This window comes from Botrytis deweyae (genome assembly GCF_014898535.1).
Source record: "Botrytis deweyae strain B1 chromosome Unknown BDEW_012, whole genome shotgun sequence".
Taxonomy (NCBI): Eukaryota; Fungi; Ascomycota; class Leotiomycetes; order Helotiales; family Sclerotiniaceae; genus Botrytis; species Botrytis deweyae.
This window is the reverse complement of record NW_024066219.1, coordinates 611,718-629,027: the sequence shown is the minus strand read 5'-3', so window position 1 is coordinate 629,027 and position 17,310 is coordinate 611,718. Positions and strand designations below refer to the sequence as shown.

Here is a 17,310-nt window from a genome sequence, read left to right as displayed (position 1 = left end):
CGACCGAGTCGAATGCTCTACATATCTTCCTTGTGTGAAGATAGCACATTACTTCTTCTCTAGCTTACAGATCTAGTTCATCGAGTTCCTACCTGATGCATGATAGCACCACATACATCACGTGCTCTGCTCGTCATGCTGTGCGCGGAGTTGAACCAGAAACCAGACAAGGCTGAGAACCCATAGAAAAGCCACTCTATTCTACATGTAGTACTCCGTACTTTAATAACTCTGACTCTGCCTCTGCCTCGTCCCCCCAATCACAAGAGGACAGTGCACATTTAGATCCAAGCTTCACCGACTCGAACAGAACAGAACATCTCAAGGCTTCCATCAGGTATCAGGTAGCGCTTACTTGGACTGATGATGAGGGAGGCGCTAATCCAAAATAGACGCTGCTTGCTCTGGATTGACATGGGTGCAATGCAAACTGTACAATGCAAAAGAGGCCAAGGGTGATTGATTGTTAGGTAGCTGTAGATGCTTTGTTATTCTTCCAAACTATGCTTCCTGTCCTATGACATGGTCACCAGTGACTCAAACGTTGGTGCTTAGGCAACCGATCGTCTATTCACCGTATAGAAGGCTACTACAGCTACTTCCCTACCCTTCCCTACCCTTCCCTCGCATTCCATTTGTGCCAATTAAACATGTCAATTAATCATGTCCATTTTTTCATGTACCGTGGTTACAATACAATTCACTTTCGAGACTCTGATACTGTCATGCTGTGATTGATGACTTTGGATTGACTTTGGGAGACCAACGCAAAAAGACACTAGCACGTACTAAAATCCTTAATACATGCCTAGTAGTAATACGCTTTTTGAACCAGGATTTTTGCAGGCTAAGCGACTACAAGGCCTGACATAAAGGCGCCTTCAATTCCCATCCACATCCTCCTTCTCATTAACACATACATCCAACAACTTAACAATCAACTCTACACAACTCAACTCTACAATCTCACCAACACACAATAAATTCTCATAACCACCACCTTAACACAGAGAAAATAATATCCTCTTTCAAAATGTCTGAAGGTACCGCCACTACCATCAAGCTCGTCAGCAACGACAATGTTGAAGTCACTGTTGGTAAGTTACCCCGCCTACTATCCGAACCAAAACCCAAACTCAACCCGCAGACCGAGTTCAACAATGAATGCTAACTTTTTATCAATAGAGAGATCTGTTGCTGAGCGCTCCATGTTGATCAAGAACATGTTGGATGATCTTGGAGATGGTGTTCTCGAGACTCCTGTCCCAATCCCTAACGTAAGTTTCTCTGACATCATTTCACCTTTATTCTTATTGAACCTTAAACTGATAATTCTTTCTCTTTACAGGTCAATGAAGCTGTTCTCCGCAAGGTCATCGAGTGGGCTGACCACCACAAGCACGACCCTGCCCCAACTGCCGATGACGATTCTGATAGTCGCAAGAAGACTACTGATATTGAGGAATGGGACCAAAAGTTTATGCAAGTCGATCAAGAGATGTTGTTCGAGATCATCCTTGTAAGTCATGTTCTTTGAAACAAAGATACTTGATCATTACTAACAATTTACCATCAGGCTGCCAACTACCTTGACATCAAGGCTCTTCTCGACGTCGGATGCAAGACTGTCGCAAACATGATCAAGGGAAAGTCTCCAGAGGAAATCCGAAAGACATTCAACATCACCAATGACTTCACTCCTGAGGAAGAGGAGCAAATCCGCCGCGAGAACGAGTGGGCTGAGGATCGTTAAGAATACATCTTAGCAAAATAATGACCACGAATTACCGTATGATACCATCACGAATTGGGGGTTGTTCATAAATGTGGGGTGATGGTTAGCTTCAGTAGCATGGGGGGAGTTCTCTGATTGTTTCTGATTACCAACCGAAAGTCCAGGTTCATACACTTTCATGGCGTGGGGGGTCTATTTCCTAGTTTTTTCTTCATTAGGGTTTACAGTGTGTATGTACACACATCGGGTGGGCGTTTTATGAGGATACTGAAGTGTAGACGGAGGATGTCAATAAAGGATATTACATAGACAGTCTACACTCAACCATACAGGTATCACACAATTGCACTGGTTTTCAATATTATATTATGTCTTCTTTCATCATGTGAATTTGTGATATTGTGGATACAAGCTGATGGAGGTATGTTTCTTTCCAAGCTTCTTCAAAATGTAAGTTGCTCCCTCTAAGGAGAAGTTCTAAATTATTCTTTCTGCTATGGATATTATTACAATTGCACTTCTTATTCTTCCCATTCGCATTCTCATCCTTGATCTCAATCTCAATATCTCCATCTCAATATCTCCATCTCAATATCTCCATCTCAATATCTCCATCTCAATATCTCAATCTCAATATCTCCATCTCAATATCTCCATCTCAATATCTCAATCTCATAAACATCAAACATCAAGTTTTAACCAAATCATTACAATTCTCTTTACTCTTTACCTATCTAGGTGGATAGGTAGGTGTTCTCTCTCTCTCTCTCATATATATACACACACACACATATATATATATACTCTCTTTCTCTTTCTCTCTTTCTCTCACACAAACATATACAAACACACAAATATATACAAATATATACAAATATATACATATATACATATACACATATACACAAATATATATCTTATTTGTTTCTCCTTCTTTAAGTCTAAGGGTTGTTTATGATTTATAAGCTTGATGTGATGTAATATGATGTGATGTAATGTGATGTGATGTGATATGGTTTGGGTTGGTTTGGTTTGATTTGGTTTGATTTGATTTGATGAGAGGGGGGTCGGGGGGGTTGATGAGGGGGGAGGGGAGAGGAGGGAAGGGGAAGGGAGAGGGGAAGGGAGAGGGGAAGGGAGAGGGGAAGGGAGAGGGGAAGGGAGAGGGGAAGGGAGAGGGGAAGGGGTTTTTTATGGTTGGGTTTGAATGTGTGTGTGTGTGTGTGTGTGTGTGTGTGTGTGTGTGTGTGTGTGTGTGTGTGTGTGTGTGTGTGTGTATGTATGGCAACGTATAGTATAATATACTATAATACAATAAGTAAATCCCAGGATATACAATTTTCCCAGAAGAATATCTTTTCCTATTCATCTAGGTACCTCCAGCTATCCCCCCCCAGCTATCATGAATTTGGACTTCTATATACAACCTTGAAAGCTTGTGTACCTAGGACATTGTATCTATTTATCTATTTATCAATTTTATTTTATTTTATGTTGAAACTTTATGTTTTCTTGCGAGTGAGAGTATTATAATATAATATAATATATAAATGGATATATATGGATATAACTATATAAATAGTATAAAGAAAAAAAAGAAAGAAAGAAAGAAAGAAAGAAAGCAAGAACTTTCTATTTGATATATATATATATATATATATCTCGATTTCAAAGTTAACTACACTTACTATTCACTTACTGTTCACTCCTCTCCATTCCTCCTCTCCTCCTCTCCATCCCTCCTCTCCTCCTCTCCATCCCTCCATCCCTCTCTCTTCTTCTTCACCATTTTTCTCTCTTTCCCATCTATAATTTCTTCCCAAAACCCTCTTACAATCCTCTCCTACCTAAATAGTTCCTCTATTTCTCCCATCCATGATACCATAGATCACGAGTAATATTCCAGATCTTCTCTCTCGTATCCATCAAATCCATCAACTTCTACATCTCCAGACCAACACAGTCTATTTTAATATAATATAATACACTCCACTAATTCTCATTCTCATTTCTCATCACCCACACCCACACCCACACCACACCCACACCTACACCCACCTCACATCTCCATCTCCATCTCCATCTCCATCTCCATCTCCATCTCCATCTATTCCCTCCCATCTCTATTTCTATTTCCAGCTTATATAAAAACTACCTACCTATCTTCCTACACCTATATACTATATAACATGCAATATCCAGCAAACTACCTCATACCAACCAGATAATCATCCTCATTCTCATCCTCACCCTCATCCCCACTCAACAGAAAAATACCTAGAAATTCCACTTCCCATGTACATATATATACATACATACCTCCCTACCTCCCTACACAACATATAAATACTCATTCGCTTCTAAACCAAACCAGACATAAATAACATAAATAATACCTCACAACCCCACTAGTTAAATGTATATACCCAGATATGACTTCACATGTATGTATGTGTATACACTAGTTGAACATATATATATACATACATATATATATACTTATAACTTCACAATTCATCTAATCATAATCATAAACATCACATCACATCACATCACATCATACATACCATAACACAACCTGTACGATAGAATAAAACGAATATAAAGAGCAGAGCAGAAGTGTATATAGAGGGGAACATGACACAAAAGGGGGAATGGATGTTGGAAGAGATGAATAGTAAGTGGGGTATATGTGCATGGAGGTGGAGGTGGAGAAAACTGGAGTCGAGATTCCAGATCAGGAGAGATAGAGGGGAAAATGAATTAATATGATGATGCTGGGAGGAAATGGCTAAGAAAGAATGAGTGGGAAGAGAAAGGGAAGGGTGGGGACAGTTGCTGTGAAAAGGGTGGTTGTGAACGAACTTAAGGTAAATCTCAGATGTGGGGAAGATCAAGGGACCAAGGGGAAGGAGGATCCCTTGTAGTTCGTGGATGCAGGCTGATCTGATTGTGCTCTGCAAACTGATCGAGGATACTGAAAAACATTGCCGAAGCTGGATATCCATTCAAGTTCCATGTCCTGCTAGAAACCTTTCTAGGCGTTTCAATCCATATCCCATGGAGATTCAAGATGAGCGTAATCACACCCATTCACAATCACAAAGCGAAATCCACTCGAAACTCCAATAATATAACATGGAGAAATCAACAAAACATCCCATTTCCTCACCGAGTCACTTTGCTATAAACACAATGATCCTCTCTCAATCGCGATATATGCCATTCATTGAACCGGCCTAGCAATCAGAAATGTTACGCCTCCCTTTTCCCAAAGCAACATCCATCAGTTGTACCCTCCTTCCAAACCGAGCAAAAATTATCATTTCATTTCTCCATGCTCCTCCCTCATAAAAATTGCCATTCGTGTCTGAGTATCGTGCGAATTCGGGATAAGTAGCGTAAGGTTTGGTGGATGGGCGAGAAGCGGGAAAAAGAGAAAATCGTATGAGCGTGGGTAGAGGTTGAGGAGAAGATGGAATGTTTTGCTGTTGAAAGGTAATGCATCTAAAGACCGATACGAGTCTTTCTCCAGTGACGTCTCTTTGCGTTGTATCTATTGGATTTAATTAGTTAAAAGCTCGATCGGAGTTGCTGATATTCGATAATGATTCATCTCGACTTTGTAAAGTCGAAAGTGGAATCGAGGAGGTGAAGATGTAATTTTTGTTCTGTTGCCCTGGGGCATTCCAAATCTTGAACATACCGGATGGTGTTACCAGTCCTCAAACGGATCCATTGTGGGATGGGTCTGTTTTGCTTTTGGGCTCTCGCAAGCTTCTGCTTGGTGCGGAATGACTTTTGGGACTGTAGCAAGGTATCGAATTAGCATCTATATGATTTGTCGTATTGTTCTTTTATTTCTTGGCCAGGTCGTTTTGTTGGTATTCGAGATCGTGAATTCCATCTTTTAATGTCGCGCCCATAAATCGTTCTATAATCTCGAATCCATTCCAATTTCCCAGGCCAAGCGATTGAACGTATGCGTCATTTAAAAAAGGCAGTACATACCGGCATCTTGAAAAGTCGGCGTCGATATTGTCGTTGTCGTGCTGGATCAAAAGTCCGATGATAGAGGTTCAATGCATTCACACACCAAAAAATTCTGACGAGGGCTTTATTTCTCGGTTGCCCTTTCGATCGGCCTTCAGGCTCTCAGGCTCAAGTCCTGAGTCGGTGCACGTGAGCGGCTTGGAAAAATAAAGTTATGACTAATCATGATCGGAAACCTCTGGCTCCGCGATTAGGATTGGAAATACGGTAAGGCGCTGCATCAAAGCAACATTTGAACAGTTGACCTCGCTGGTAAAACATAGATCACTTGAGTAGAAAGTCCTACCTTTTGACACTACAAGACACCCCAATTCTCGCGAACGATTACAACATCACGACGACTTACGAATTCTGCAAATTTGGTGATTATTGAGCATACGATTGGGACAAAGAAAGGAAGATTCCAGGAAGACAAGGATAGGGGACAGCTAAGCATAGTTGTTTAGGAGGTCGACTTTAAGAGGAACAGAAAGAGAACAGGAAATACCATTACAAAACTTCCAAAAATGGGCGCAAGTGTTTCGTGGCTGTCGGGGATGCTATTTTCGAAGAAAGAGATCCGGATATTGATTTTGGGACTGGTAAGTAGCAGGCTGAAGGCCTCTTGGGGCATTCGAGGACTAGCAAAGAAGAAGGGGAGGCTAATATATCTGCGAATTGGTTAGGATAACGCTGGAAAGACTACATTACTATATAGGCTGAAGGTTAGTGGCTCTAGACCTTGGCACTACAGGAGGGGCTTTATGCTAACGGGAAACCGCAGATTGGGGAAGTGGTAACTACAATACCGACTATTGGTTTCAATGTGGAATCAGTGACGTACAAAAATCTAAATTTCAATGTTTGGGTAAGATTATATTTCCTCTCTTCATTCTTCTCAAATCTGCCATTTAACAATTCCGAACTGACTTGCTTGTTACAGGATCTGGGAGGACAGACGTCAATTAGACCCTATTGGCGCTGCTACTACGCTAATACGGCTGCGGTAATATTCGTTATCGATTCCACAGACATTGATCGATTAGGCACTGCTTCAGAAGAATTGGCAGCAATGTTGAATGAGGACGAGTTGAAAGATGCTGCGCTACTAGTATTTGCGAATAAACAAGATCAACCGGGAGCGAAAGGTGCTGGTGAGATTTCCGAGGCTTTAAGACTAGGAGAGTTAAGGGATAGGAATTGGAGTATAGTGGCATGTAGTGCCGTAGATGGTAGTGGTGTGGATGAGGGGATGGACTGGCTCGTTGTAAGTGTTCCAATGCTTGAAAGTGGCTTCTGCACTTAAGAAACCGCGATACTAACATGCCAATAGCAAACTGTACAACAAGAGTCGTAATAGAGGAAGAAGGTGCAGAAAAACGACCGTGTGTACTATGATCATGATACAATACCTAAACATCAGTTGAATAATTGACTGGAAGGATCAAACTGGAGTCTGGGGTACAAATCTCAAGCTCCATGTTTTTGCTACACTCATGAATATGAACAAGACCATCATTCTCGGAGGTATAATAGATGCATAGGCGTCTTTGAGCATCTACATCTGGGCCGGGAGCACTGTATTTGAATCTTTATTTGTAATTGAGCATCTTAGATTGATGGATTAGTGATGAATTCATATTGACACTGAAGACATTGAACTGGCCAAAGGTTTGACGTAGCTACCTCTGAGTCTGAAAGCTACGCGAAAACCGAGCTCCTAATCATCTTTTCGCCAGCCGGTTACGTAGGACTGTCTGTACCTCTGCTTTGTGATACAAATCGAGTCTAGATCTTGAGATTTGTCACGACTCATTAGCAAGCCATCGATAGACCAACATGGACTCTGGAGGCGAGGCCACGAAAGGTCTCGTGGATCTTGTCGATATAGGTATGGCAATGGCATAATGGCACATGGATCATTCGAAATGGGAATCTGAGTCTTGTTGTCACATTGGATATGTTTGTAGATGGATCCCTGTGGACAAGACAAGGTAAGGAAGGTCTCTTAGAGTTGTTAGCTAGCAGATTACTTTGTAAGATCACAATTTCGAGGAACGGACGAATTCCCATGCCTAGATTATGAATTCCCATGTGTGAACGCTGGGTATCTAGGTAGGTATCTAGGTAGTAGGCTAGATAGATAAAGAATTTGTGAAAGAAAGAAAATCTTGAAAATGTGAGAGAGTCCACGGGTATGAATGAATGTGGCTATGTACTAGCAAGCTAGCCACAACTTGAAGTTACTAGTTAGTACAAGCGTGATAGATACCGAGATTCGGGATTTGATGATGTGATATTAGAGGAAGTGTGTTTTTGGTACTTTGGCTTGGATATCGTAGGTATGTACGTACTAGGTGATAAGTCGGTATCCACTGTAGTCTGATGGCTGGGAAAACCTTGGAATTTACAGAATGTTTGGTGGAATTGGGGACTTTTCCGAAGATGGTGGATGGATGTTAGATGGTAGATGTTGTAGGATGGGGTTTGTTTTTGTGATAGGATGGGATGGGATGGATCGATTACGACATATCTTTGAGATACTCGAGTACTGCGATACCGTTGTACGATAATACCGCCGCGACTAGGTAGGTCGAACGTGCGATATGCAGCGGCGGATTCCACCTCTCGTTTGGTGAAAGAAAGTTCCCAAGTCATTTTCCTACCTAATACCTATGCCGGGCGTTCCTTTTCCGAAGCTCCTTCTGGAAAGTTGATCCCGATGTGGTAACAAGTTGCCAGCAACCATGATACATGTTGTAATGTAATGTAATGTAATACCCATTATCATGATACATATCCGAGGTCATGTTCACAGAGTATATATAGATACAGTAACATTCTCGCTGGATGACACTGTGATGTATTGTATGTAATGCGCTGCTCACGATTCGTCGTCGGGGATACTTGATGCTCGGCATGAGAGCCATGTGCATCGCGATGTGGTTTTTGCTTGCACGGTGCCCCACCTTGGCTCGATGCTTTGTGAATCGTGACATCGATGTGCGCATTGGAGCTGGGATTGTGGAGTCGTGAGCGGAGCAGGGGGTTGTTGAGAAATTGGAAGGTGGGGAGGTGACGGCATTGAAAATTGATGTGGTCGGTCGGGTAAGATTTTTGGGTGCCCACTGCCCAGGAAGAAGGGAGATGGGAAAGTTGGAAACGAGTATGTACTAGGTAACTACTGTACCTACGAAGCATTCAACAAAAAAGGAGATGCAAAATACATGTGGGAGGTGGGAAAGTGAGGATATACTTTCATATCGTCGTCGCACGTACTTACTTTTGATATGATACTAGAGAAAGAGGGGTCAAAAACTAGTGATTGGATGGTAGGTACTACTACATCTCTAGATACTTTTGAAACTACCTAGACAGAAACTCGTCCCTTGCCAAGCTTCTACAAGAACTATCCATCCATAACCACCAGAACCGATCAGGAAAATGACGCTATGGATGTATGGCATTGGTATGGTCGTTAATTAATTACCTACCTAGTCTTTCAAAATGCGGAGAAGAAAGCACTAAATTAGAGTTCGACGACGAGAAGAAAGCAAAGGGCGAGGATATAATATTGTAACAAATGAGTGTGAATCTGCATGAATCTGTATGAATCTGTATGAATCTGTATGAATCTGTATGAATCTGTATGAATCTGTATGAATCTGTATGAATCTGTACGATGGAGGTACCTACGTATGTATCTCACTCCCTTGTACCTAGGTATGAAGACCAGGAAGAGTTACGTCCTACCCCGAGTTATATCATATATGCAAGTATGAAATGTTTCGAGGGGATGTTGTATATTGTGATGTTACTAATCATACTAATCATGCGAATACTTCCTAAAAAAGGATTCGAAGTACTCGGTAGGTAGGTAGGTAGATGGGTAGGTAGGTAGGTAGGTAATAAGTCTCTTTGAATGGAAATATATATGTCGATGTATGTTTGAAGAGTAGACGCTAGAAACAAAAGAGTAGCGGAAAGACTCTTCCTTTCATATGGATATGGATACTCGAGTACATACAAATAACTTTAACCCAGTTTCCTAATAAGCTACCCAATCTAGATTAGTTTCCTTGATGCGGAATATCCCCCGATTAAATCACCACACTCTCAATCCTTTCCTCTTGCTAATCAATTCCGTTCCAGACCTTGGGAGCTTTACTAATGCAAGTGCACAGTTAACAACCCCCTTCTTTTAATTGGTTGCCACGAAAGGAGGGGTACTTTTCCGGATTTCTACTTATATATTTCCATTCCTCCATTTCTTGTGCCATCTTCCTTTGGATTCTTTCAATTCATCAAAAACATTAAAAGCTTTCTACCATTTCGCCATCACTCTTATCATCACTCTTATCATCATCTATATCCTCAACCATCTCAACACCACTACGTATACTACATATACTACCTACCTGTGCAACAACATCAATACAATAGCAATCATGGTTGCTGACGATAAGCCCGCCTCTACCTTCAAGTACAATGAAGCTCCAGTCTACACCACTTCCAACGGATGTCCAGTGAGACACCCAGAGGAGTTTCAAAGAGTTGGTACCAATGGTCCTCTTCTTCTTCAAGATTTCCATTTGATCGATTTGTTGGCACATTTCGATCGCGAACGTATCCCAGAGCGTGTTGTCCATGCGAAGGGTGCCGGAGCTTATGGAGGTAAGTTCTGGTCTTTTGCTTCATCCTTTCCGTCACCATCATATTGACATGTTATCTGTAGAATTCGAAGTTACACACGATATCAGTGATATCACCACCATTGATATGTTAAGCCAAGTTGGCAAGAAGACCCCTCTTGTCTCACGTTTCTCAACTGTCGGTGGTGAAAAGGGTTCTCCAGATTCGGCTCGTGACCCAAGAGGTTTCTCCGTCAAATTCTATACTGAAGAGGGTAACTGGGATTGGGTTTACAACAACACCCCTGTTTTCTTCCTCCGAGACCCAACCAAGTTCCCTCTCTTCATCCATACACAAAAGAGAAACCCTCAAACAAACTTGAAAGATGCTACCATGTTCTGGGATTACCTCTCAACTCATCACGAGGCTGTTCACCAGGTTATGCACTTGTTCAGTGACCGTGGTACACCATATTCCTACAGACACATGAACGGATATTCTGGTCACACCCACAAGTGGTTCAAGGCCGATGGTACCTTTAACTATGTTCAAGTCCACTTGAAGACCGATCAAGGAAGCAAGACTTTCACCAACGAGGAGGCCGGAAAGATGGCTTCGGAGAACCCAGATTGGCACACTCAAGACCTATTCGATGCCATTGAGAAGGGAGATTACCCAAGCTGGAGCGTCTTCGTTCAAGTTCTTTCCCCAGAACAAGCTGAGAAATTCCGCTGGAACATCTTCGACTTGACTAAGGTTTGGCCACAGGGTGAGGTTCCATTGAGACCATTCGGCAAAATGACCCTCAACAAGAACGTTGAGAACTACTTCGCCGAAATTGAGCAAGTTGCTTTCTCACCATCTCACTTGGTTCCAGGTGTCGAGCCATCTGCCGACCCTGTCCTCCAATCTCGTCTCTTCTCATACCCAGATACTCACCGTCACCGTCTCGGTGTCAACTACCAACAAATTCCAGTCAATGCTCCCCTCCGAGCTTTCAATCCATTCCAACGTGATGGTGCTATGGCCGTCAATGGAAACTACGGCGCCAACCCCAACTACCCATCTTCTTACCGAAAGCTCACTCAAAAGCCTGTCAAGGCTACCAATGATCATGAGCAATGGTCCGGTGCTGCTTTGAGCTTTTTGTCTGAGGTTGGTCCAGAAGACTACGTCCAAGCTAAGGGTCTCTGGGATGTTCTCGGCAAGCAAGAAGGTCAACAAGACAACTTCATCGGCAATGTATCTGGACACTTGGCGGCTGCTAAGGAGGACACTCGCAAGCGTACATATGACATGTTCAGCAGAGTCGACCCAACCCTTGGTGCCAAGATTGAAGAGGCAACCGAGAAGTTGGCTCCTGCTCCTGGTAGCAAGGCTGCTGGATCTGCTCAATCTCGCTTGTAGACTATAGTTGTGTTATAGGATAAGGCAAGGTAGAGAAGATTTTCACGTTGCGTTTGCTTTTTGCGATGATATCTATAATTATTTTATGAGAGACGAAGGAATAGGGAACGGTGATAGGATAGGTTATTTTGGTGGCTTTACAAAATTGGTTTTTATTCTGCAATGACATACCCCTTTTACGATTTCAGAGTCTCTAAGTTTTTCATGCCATTTGGTGATATTCAAAGATATTTTGTGAACATTCTCATACTCTATTTCATTCCGCCATTCGAGACAATAACCTAACCGAATCCATACAAAGGTAATGTCAACTCAACGCATTACGATTGTTCCAAACTTCCTTTTTAAAGTAAAACTTCACATCCCTCCGCGCTTGAAACCACAATTGTCAGGGTCTATTTTTCCAATCCAGATGGATACACTGAAATGCCAGTCGGTAGACGAATATTCGGAAAGTTCTGAATAATACGAACAATAGCATATGACGCCTCCATGAGCGCAAAATCTTCAATTTCACATTATTAGTCACAACCCATGATTCTTCACCAACAGAATCATCACTCACGACCAAGACAAATCCGCGGTCCGCCATGAAACGGCATAAAACCCCATCCCACCCCTTTTAATGCCGATCCCCCCCATCGCTCTGCACGGAAGGAAGATGTTTGCGTCGTCGCTGTTGATGGCCTTGCTTCGATGCATGAGGTAGGGTGAGAAGCATACGCCGGTGTCGCTGGGGATCAGGAGGGGAGGAGCGTGGTTTGAAGGGCGACGCGGACGTTGTGGGGGATTTGGGTGTGGAGTCTGGAGGTTGGGTGGGGGGTGTTAGTGTTTTTTTTTTTTTTTCTTTTTTTTTTTTGAGAGAGAGAGAGAAGGAGGGAATGGTAGGTATGTAGTGGATTCGGGTAGGGGAATAGTTACTTTCGTTCAAGACACATTTCAGAAACGGCATTTTGGATATCTGGGCCCGCGAAAGTGGTGTATCGTTGGAAATGACGAGGTCTATCTCTTCACGTAGACGCTGGAGTGTGTTTGGATGTCGCACGTACGAGGTTAAAGCTGTTTTATATCACATCATCAATCAGCTATCAGCCATCAACATCCTCGCCCAGAAACCCGCATTACGGCACCCAGCTAGAAGGTCAAATGTACCCATCTATCAATTACTGGATGGAGTGGACAGGGACAAGAATACAATCTCGCACTCGCAAAGTCCAACTCAAAAGACACGTCGTGGTATCTCTCCCCGCGAGCAAAACATGCAGAAGCTGATCCCGCACCTCCTCGTACAAATCGGGGATAAAGGGATGGCGTCCAACGCCGCATCGCCGTTTTTTCTCTTGTCAAGCACTGCTTGATGGACGAAGTGCGCGGCGTATTGCTTGATTTCGCGACAGGCGGATGTGTATTGAAGGGCGTGTACAGTCAGTAGAGATTGGAGAGACGGAGACGGAGATGCAGAGCGGAGATGAGATGAGGGAGGTGGAGGAGAAATTTTTCGCGAAGAGATCGTGTTTGGATTGGGAGAGGGGGGAAAGGGAGAGGGAGGAAAGGGAGAGGGAAAGAGGATAAGAGCTCTCGCCGAAGAGAAGAGAAATAGTGGTTGGTTTCCAGTGTGAAGCGGAAGAGGAAGAAAAGGGGTTGCAGATCAATCGTTCCGCTACGGGAAGAGAGAACCGCGAGGATTTTTTCGAGAGGCGCAGAGAAGATTGAGAGGTTTTGGGATTGGGATTGGGATTGAACGCGCGAGAATTGGCGATGGAGGATCGAGTGTGAGTATTTCCAGGAGTGGGAGTCTTGGGTGAAGATTCCTTCGCCGATCATGGGTGAGTTCTGAGCGGTGGGAGCCGAGTCCGAAGTCTGAGGGGCTGGGTTAGGGGATGGGATGCTGGGGAATATCATACGTATAATTTCGAGTGGAGGAAATAAGAAGAAAGGGAAAAGGAACTCTACCTTTGAATCTCGTTCCCAATATCGCTTCCAAATTCTCCGGATCCGTAGTCAAAAACCCATCTGACCCAAACGCCTCACCTGAAACGTGGAACCCAAACCCATTTTCTCAAAATGCTCTGCTTGGAAAGAGAGCAGATGCCTGGAGAGAAGCGCATCGTATTGGCGTTTGAGGATGTTGAGACCCAGAGGCTATTTGTAGAGGAGGGTTTTCTGCGCAGGCTGGCAGTTGTGGGAGGTGCTGAATTGGGTGTTGAAGTGGGATTGGGGGGAGGAGTCAGTTATTGGGGGGTTGGAGGAAGGGGGATTGGGAGTACGTACGGCTTGTTGACTTTTTCGTTTGAGGTGGTTGGAGTACCAGTATGAGAGGAGGATGATGAGGATGAAGAGTTTGAAGATCATGTTTGATGGTTTTCGTTGGATGCTGGGTGTGGTGTGGTGTGGAGAAGATGAAGAAGTTGGATAGCTGAGATGAGGGGGAGAAGGTGTTGTGTTGCGAATCTGTGATGGTCTGGGTGATGTTGCGATTCATTACGATTTACCATGTTGTTATAGATGGAATTAATATTGTGAGGGAATTTGCGTATCCATTGTTTACTATTCTCAAAAGGTATATCAAAGAATGTCAATGTCAATGTACTGATTTGTGTATTCACTGGGGCTCGTAGATGGAGGACTATCTATATGCGATATATTATAATATGTAAATTGACCAGGAAAAGTAATATAAACGAATAGTCCAACTGCTTTTATCAAGCACTAACGGCATTCAAAATTATAGCTGCAGCATCCGATTTTCAGCAGGTAGAGTATCTAGGTATTCAGATCTAAGTCAGAGGGAACGGAATGTGTATGTTTCATTTAACTTGAAAGATGTGTAGAGAGAAAATACCGATATGGTATGGCGTTGTAATCTCATTATGCCATCTATTTCTTGGGATTGGGAGAGCGAATTGTAATTATGATGATGAGGAGAGATGTGATAAGTTGGAGTGAGGTGAGGTTGGCTGGAGAGGGAAGGGGAAGGGAGAGAGATGTATTGGGATTATCGAACTTATTCGTGTCTTCCAGTACGGAAAGATGCAATAATCTCCTTGTATTGATGAGGAAATGGAGAATAGATTACTTATGGAATTGTCTTGATGGATTCAAAAGATGAGACTCTTGACCTTTCTTAAACGAGAGATTGTTTTGCTCATTACGAGGACTGGATACCTAGATATCTAAAAGTTATTAGCGAAGGGGGAAGTGGTTGGTGCATGAGTGAAAGATATATCATATCTACATTTGGTTTCGATATTTTCTGTTGGATAGAAGTAAGCTTATCTTGCGAGATAATATTGCGTTTGAGTAGGTGATCGATAATAAGAAGTGATATGAAGAGAAAGAAGCATATCTATAATTTTATGTAAGCTTTGTGCTTCATACGCACGCTCCTAGACACTATTAGACGATTCAGACAAGATCTAGGGACTCGGAGTGAAAAGTTCATACTTGTTTGGTTTCAACTCAATATCGATACCTGCCTAATCGAAGGCTATAGCTAGATACTTACAAGGTTTGTTTGTGCTACTTTTGATGCTGTGGTTGTGATATCGATTAGCACATAAATACTTCGACAGGGGCATGAGCGAGGAGGGGATTTTAGTACCCGCTTAACTTTCTCGTATATTAAGTCCTGTACTACAGTAATCCATCCAGAATCTAATGGAAAAGACTATTGAAACATTCGTTCGTTTCAGACTAGCGTTACGCACAACTATAGTTGGCTGTAATTTTCCCAGCGGAAGATAGTAAGCCAGGGGCTAAATCACCAACTGTTAGGACTTCTGTGATAAAATACAAAAGACTGATACAATTCCATGCCCACAATCAAATTGTGGCACACTGATGTTACGCGATTGCTATCTGCAAGGTCTTGAGTGTCACCCCTGAGGTCTATCAAGTGGCTTCGATATCGCACTGCCTCCTGGTCTGTCGGCCGAGGCCTAGTGGCCACACCAAACTTCTTACAGCTGCCTTTACGCAGCGTATCAGCGTGCCAGCTTTCGGTTATTTATCTGCTTTAGGGTCGTGTCGTCATTGACGAAAACAATGGTATTCCAATTGTATATTATGAAACGAGAAACGAGGCTTTTCATACTGTGGCTGAATCAGCTTCGCCCTCCAGCTGCCCTTAAAGAATTTGCTAGGGTACTGTGTATGTATTCGATCACCTTCAGCCTGTCGAAAATGCCCCTGCGTTGACAATGCAAGTAGTTTATATTCAACGGCATTATTCATATGGACATAGTAATTAGCATCATCTCAATAATTCATAATCTTATTACGCATAATGTCAGAACTGGCTGCTCTTACGGAAGTCTTTTGTGGAGAGAACCCCATTGTTGAGTAAGTGTCTGGCTCTGAACTACAATATCTACAACTAGCTAAAGCGCCCTAGTATTGTCGCAGTCCATGGACTTAATGGAGACTCGGTCAAGACATGGACATCAAAGACAAACAATAAGTTCTGGTTAGGCGATGCAGATATGCTCCCCTTGGCCATGAAGCAATCTCGAATTCTGACATTCAGATATAATGCTGCCGTCACTGCGCTTTTTGGAAAAACTTCAGCGGATCGCATCCTTCATCATGCTCAGACGTTGATAGCGGAATTGGTAGCCGATCGTCAGGTATGTAGAAATTCCCACGCCGAGGATACGAAAATTCACATGTGCTGCAGATCAATGATGCCGAACACCGTCCCATTATTTTTATATGTCATTCACTGGGTGGCATCATCGTCAAAAGGGTAGGGAAGATGTGAAATTCTTCTATCAGCTCTGGCTCACAAATATTTATAGGCACTGGTGTATTCATTCAGTCGAACCAGTAAAGCGGTTGAGCACCTTCACTCTATATTTGTTTCCACCTACGGAATACTCTTTATGGGAACTCCGCATAATGGAAGCAGCCTGACGAGCTTGGCATCCATGAGCCGACGAATGATAGATGCACTTCTGCCGTCGAAAGTAGTTAGTACCGATGGGCAACTGCTAGACGCGTTGAAGGAAGGGTCCGAAACGCTCCAAAATATCACCGATATGTTCATCCCGTTGATGAAGCAATTCCGAATCTATTTCTTCTGGGAACAGCAGAAGACAGATTTTGGGACAAAGTTAGATTACGTATGTATTGAATTCTTCAATCCGCTCTATAAAAGCCTCCAGGCTGATATCGATTAGGTCGTAGAAATTTCATCTGCCGCTCCAATCCTGGACAGTATTGAGAGAGCTGGACTGCCTTATGATCATTCCAATATGTGCAAATTTGCGTCTCGATCTGCAGGTGGATATACGATTGTGGTGGCAGCATTGATGCGATATTCTAGAGATGCACCGAAGACGATATCGCGGAGATGGGATAATGCAGCGGTGATGTTTATGTCGGCGCGGAAGAACGAGGCGGCAGAGTTGTGCGGTTGAGGTAGTGGAATGGGTCGCAACGTATTTGTATTGGGATGCTTCGGCCGCGAGAGCATCCGCTGGCTTTTGGTACGGATTCTGAACTTT

At 43.0% G+C, this 17,310-nt stretch overlaps 6 protein-coding genes across 6 annotated transcripts; 4 read left to right on the top strand and 2 right to left on the bottom strand.

The window, feature by feature from the left end:
• Positions 1–827: 827 nt before the first annotated feature.
• On the top strand, positions 828–2,101 carry EAE98_006014 (uncharacterized protein). The gene is made up of 4 exons (XM_038953636.1): positions 828–1,097; positions 1,186–1,277; positions 1,349–1,519; positions 1,577–2,101. The coding sequence occupies exons 1-4, from the start codon at positions 1,034–1,036 to the stop codon at positions 1,751–1,753; spliced, it is 504 nt and encodes a 167-aa protein (XP_038810031.1). The 5' UTR covers positions 828–1,033; the 3' UTR covers positions 1,754–2,101.
• Positions 2,102–5,154: 3,053 nt separating this feature from the next.
• EAE98_006013 (uncharacterized protein) lies at positions 5,155–5,902 on the bottom strand. Its single transcript, XM_038953635.1, has 3 exons — positions 5,747–5,902; positions 5,442–5,542; positions 5,155–5,291 (listed from the first exon to the last, which is right to left on the bottom strand). Exons 1-3 carry the CDS (start codon positions 5,750–5,752, stop codon positions 5,243–5,245), a joined length of 156 nt encoding a protein of 51 aa, XP_038810030.1. The 5' UTR covers positions 5,753–5,902; the 3' UTR covers positions 5,155–5,242.
• A 392-nt stretch (positions 5,903–6,294) lies between these two features.
• Positions 6,295–7,124, top strand: EAE98_006012 (uncharacterized protein; the record flags this gene model as incomplete). The annotated part of the gene is made up of 5 exons (XM_038953634.1): positions 6,295–6,369; positions 6,454–6,492; positions 6,552–6,635; positions 6,711–7,034; positions 7,101–7,124. The coding sequence occupies 5 exons, from the start codon at positions 6,295–6,297 to the stop codon at positions 7,122–7,124; spliced, it is 546 nt and encodes a 181-aa protein (XP_038810029.1).
• A 2,810-nt stretch (positions 7,125–9,934) lies between these two features.
• Positions 9,935–12,006, top strand: EAE98_006011 (uncharacterized protein). The gene is made up of 2 exons (XM_038953633.1): positions 9,935–10,441; positions 10,503–12,006. Exons 1-2 carry the CDS (start codon positions 10,216–10,218, stop codon positions 11,804–11,806), a joined length of 1,530 nt encoding a protein of 509 aa, XP_038810028.1. The 5' UTR covers positions 9,935–10,215; the 3' UTR covers positions 11,807–12,006.
• A 1,225-nt stretch (positions 12,007–13,231) lies between these two features.
• On the bottom strand, positions 13,232–14,288 carry EAE98_006010 (uncharacterized protein; the record flags this gene model as incomplete). The annotated part of the gene is made up of 3 exons (XM_038953632.1): positions 13,232–13,694; positions 13,838–13,997; positions 14,078–14,288. 3 exons carry the CDS (start codon positions 14,286–14,288, stop codon positions 13,232–13,234), a joined length of 834 nt encoding a protein of 277 aa, XP_038810027.1.
• A 1,803-nt stretch (positions 14,289–16,091) lies between these two features.
• Positions 16,092–17,223, top strand: EAE98_006009 (uncharacterized protein; the record flags this gene model as incomplete). Its single annotated transcript, XM_038953631.1, has 5 exons — positions 16,092–16,147; positions 16,200–16,431; positions 16,482–16,550; positions 16,603–16,926; positions 16,984–17,223. 5 exons carry the CDS (start codon positions 16,092–16,094, stop codon positions 17,221–17,223), a joined length of 921 nt encoding a protein of 306 aa, XP_038810026.1.
• Between the last annotated feature and the right edge of the window lie 87 nt (positions 17,224–17,310).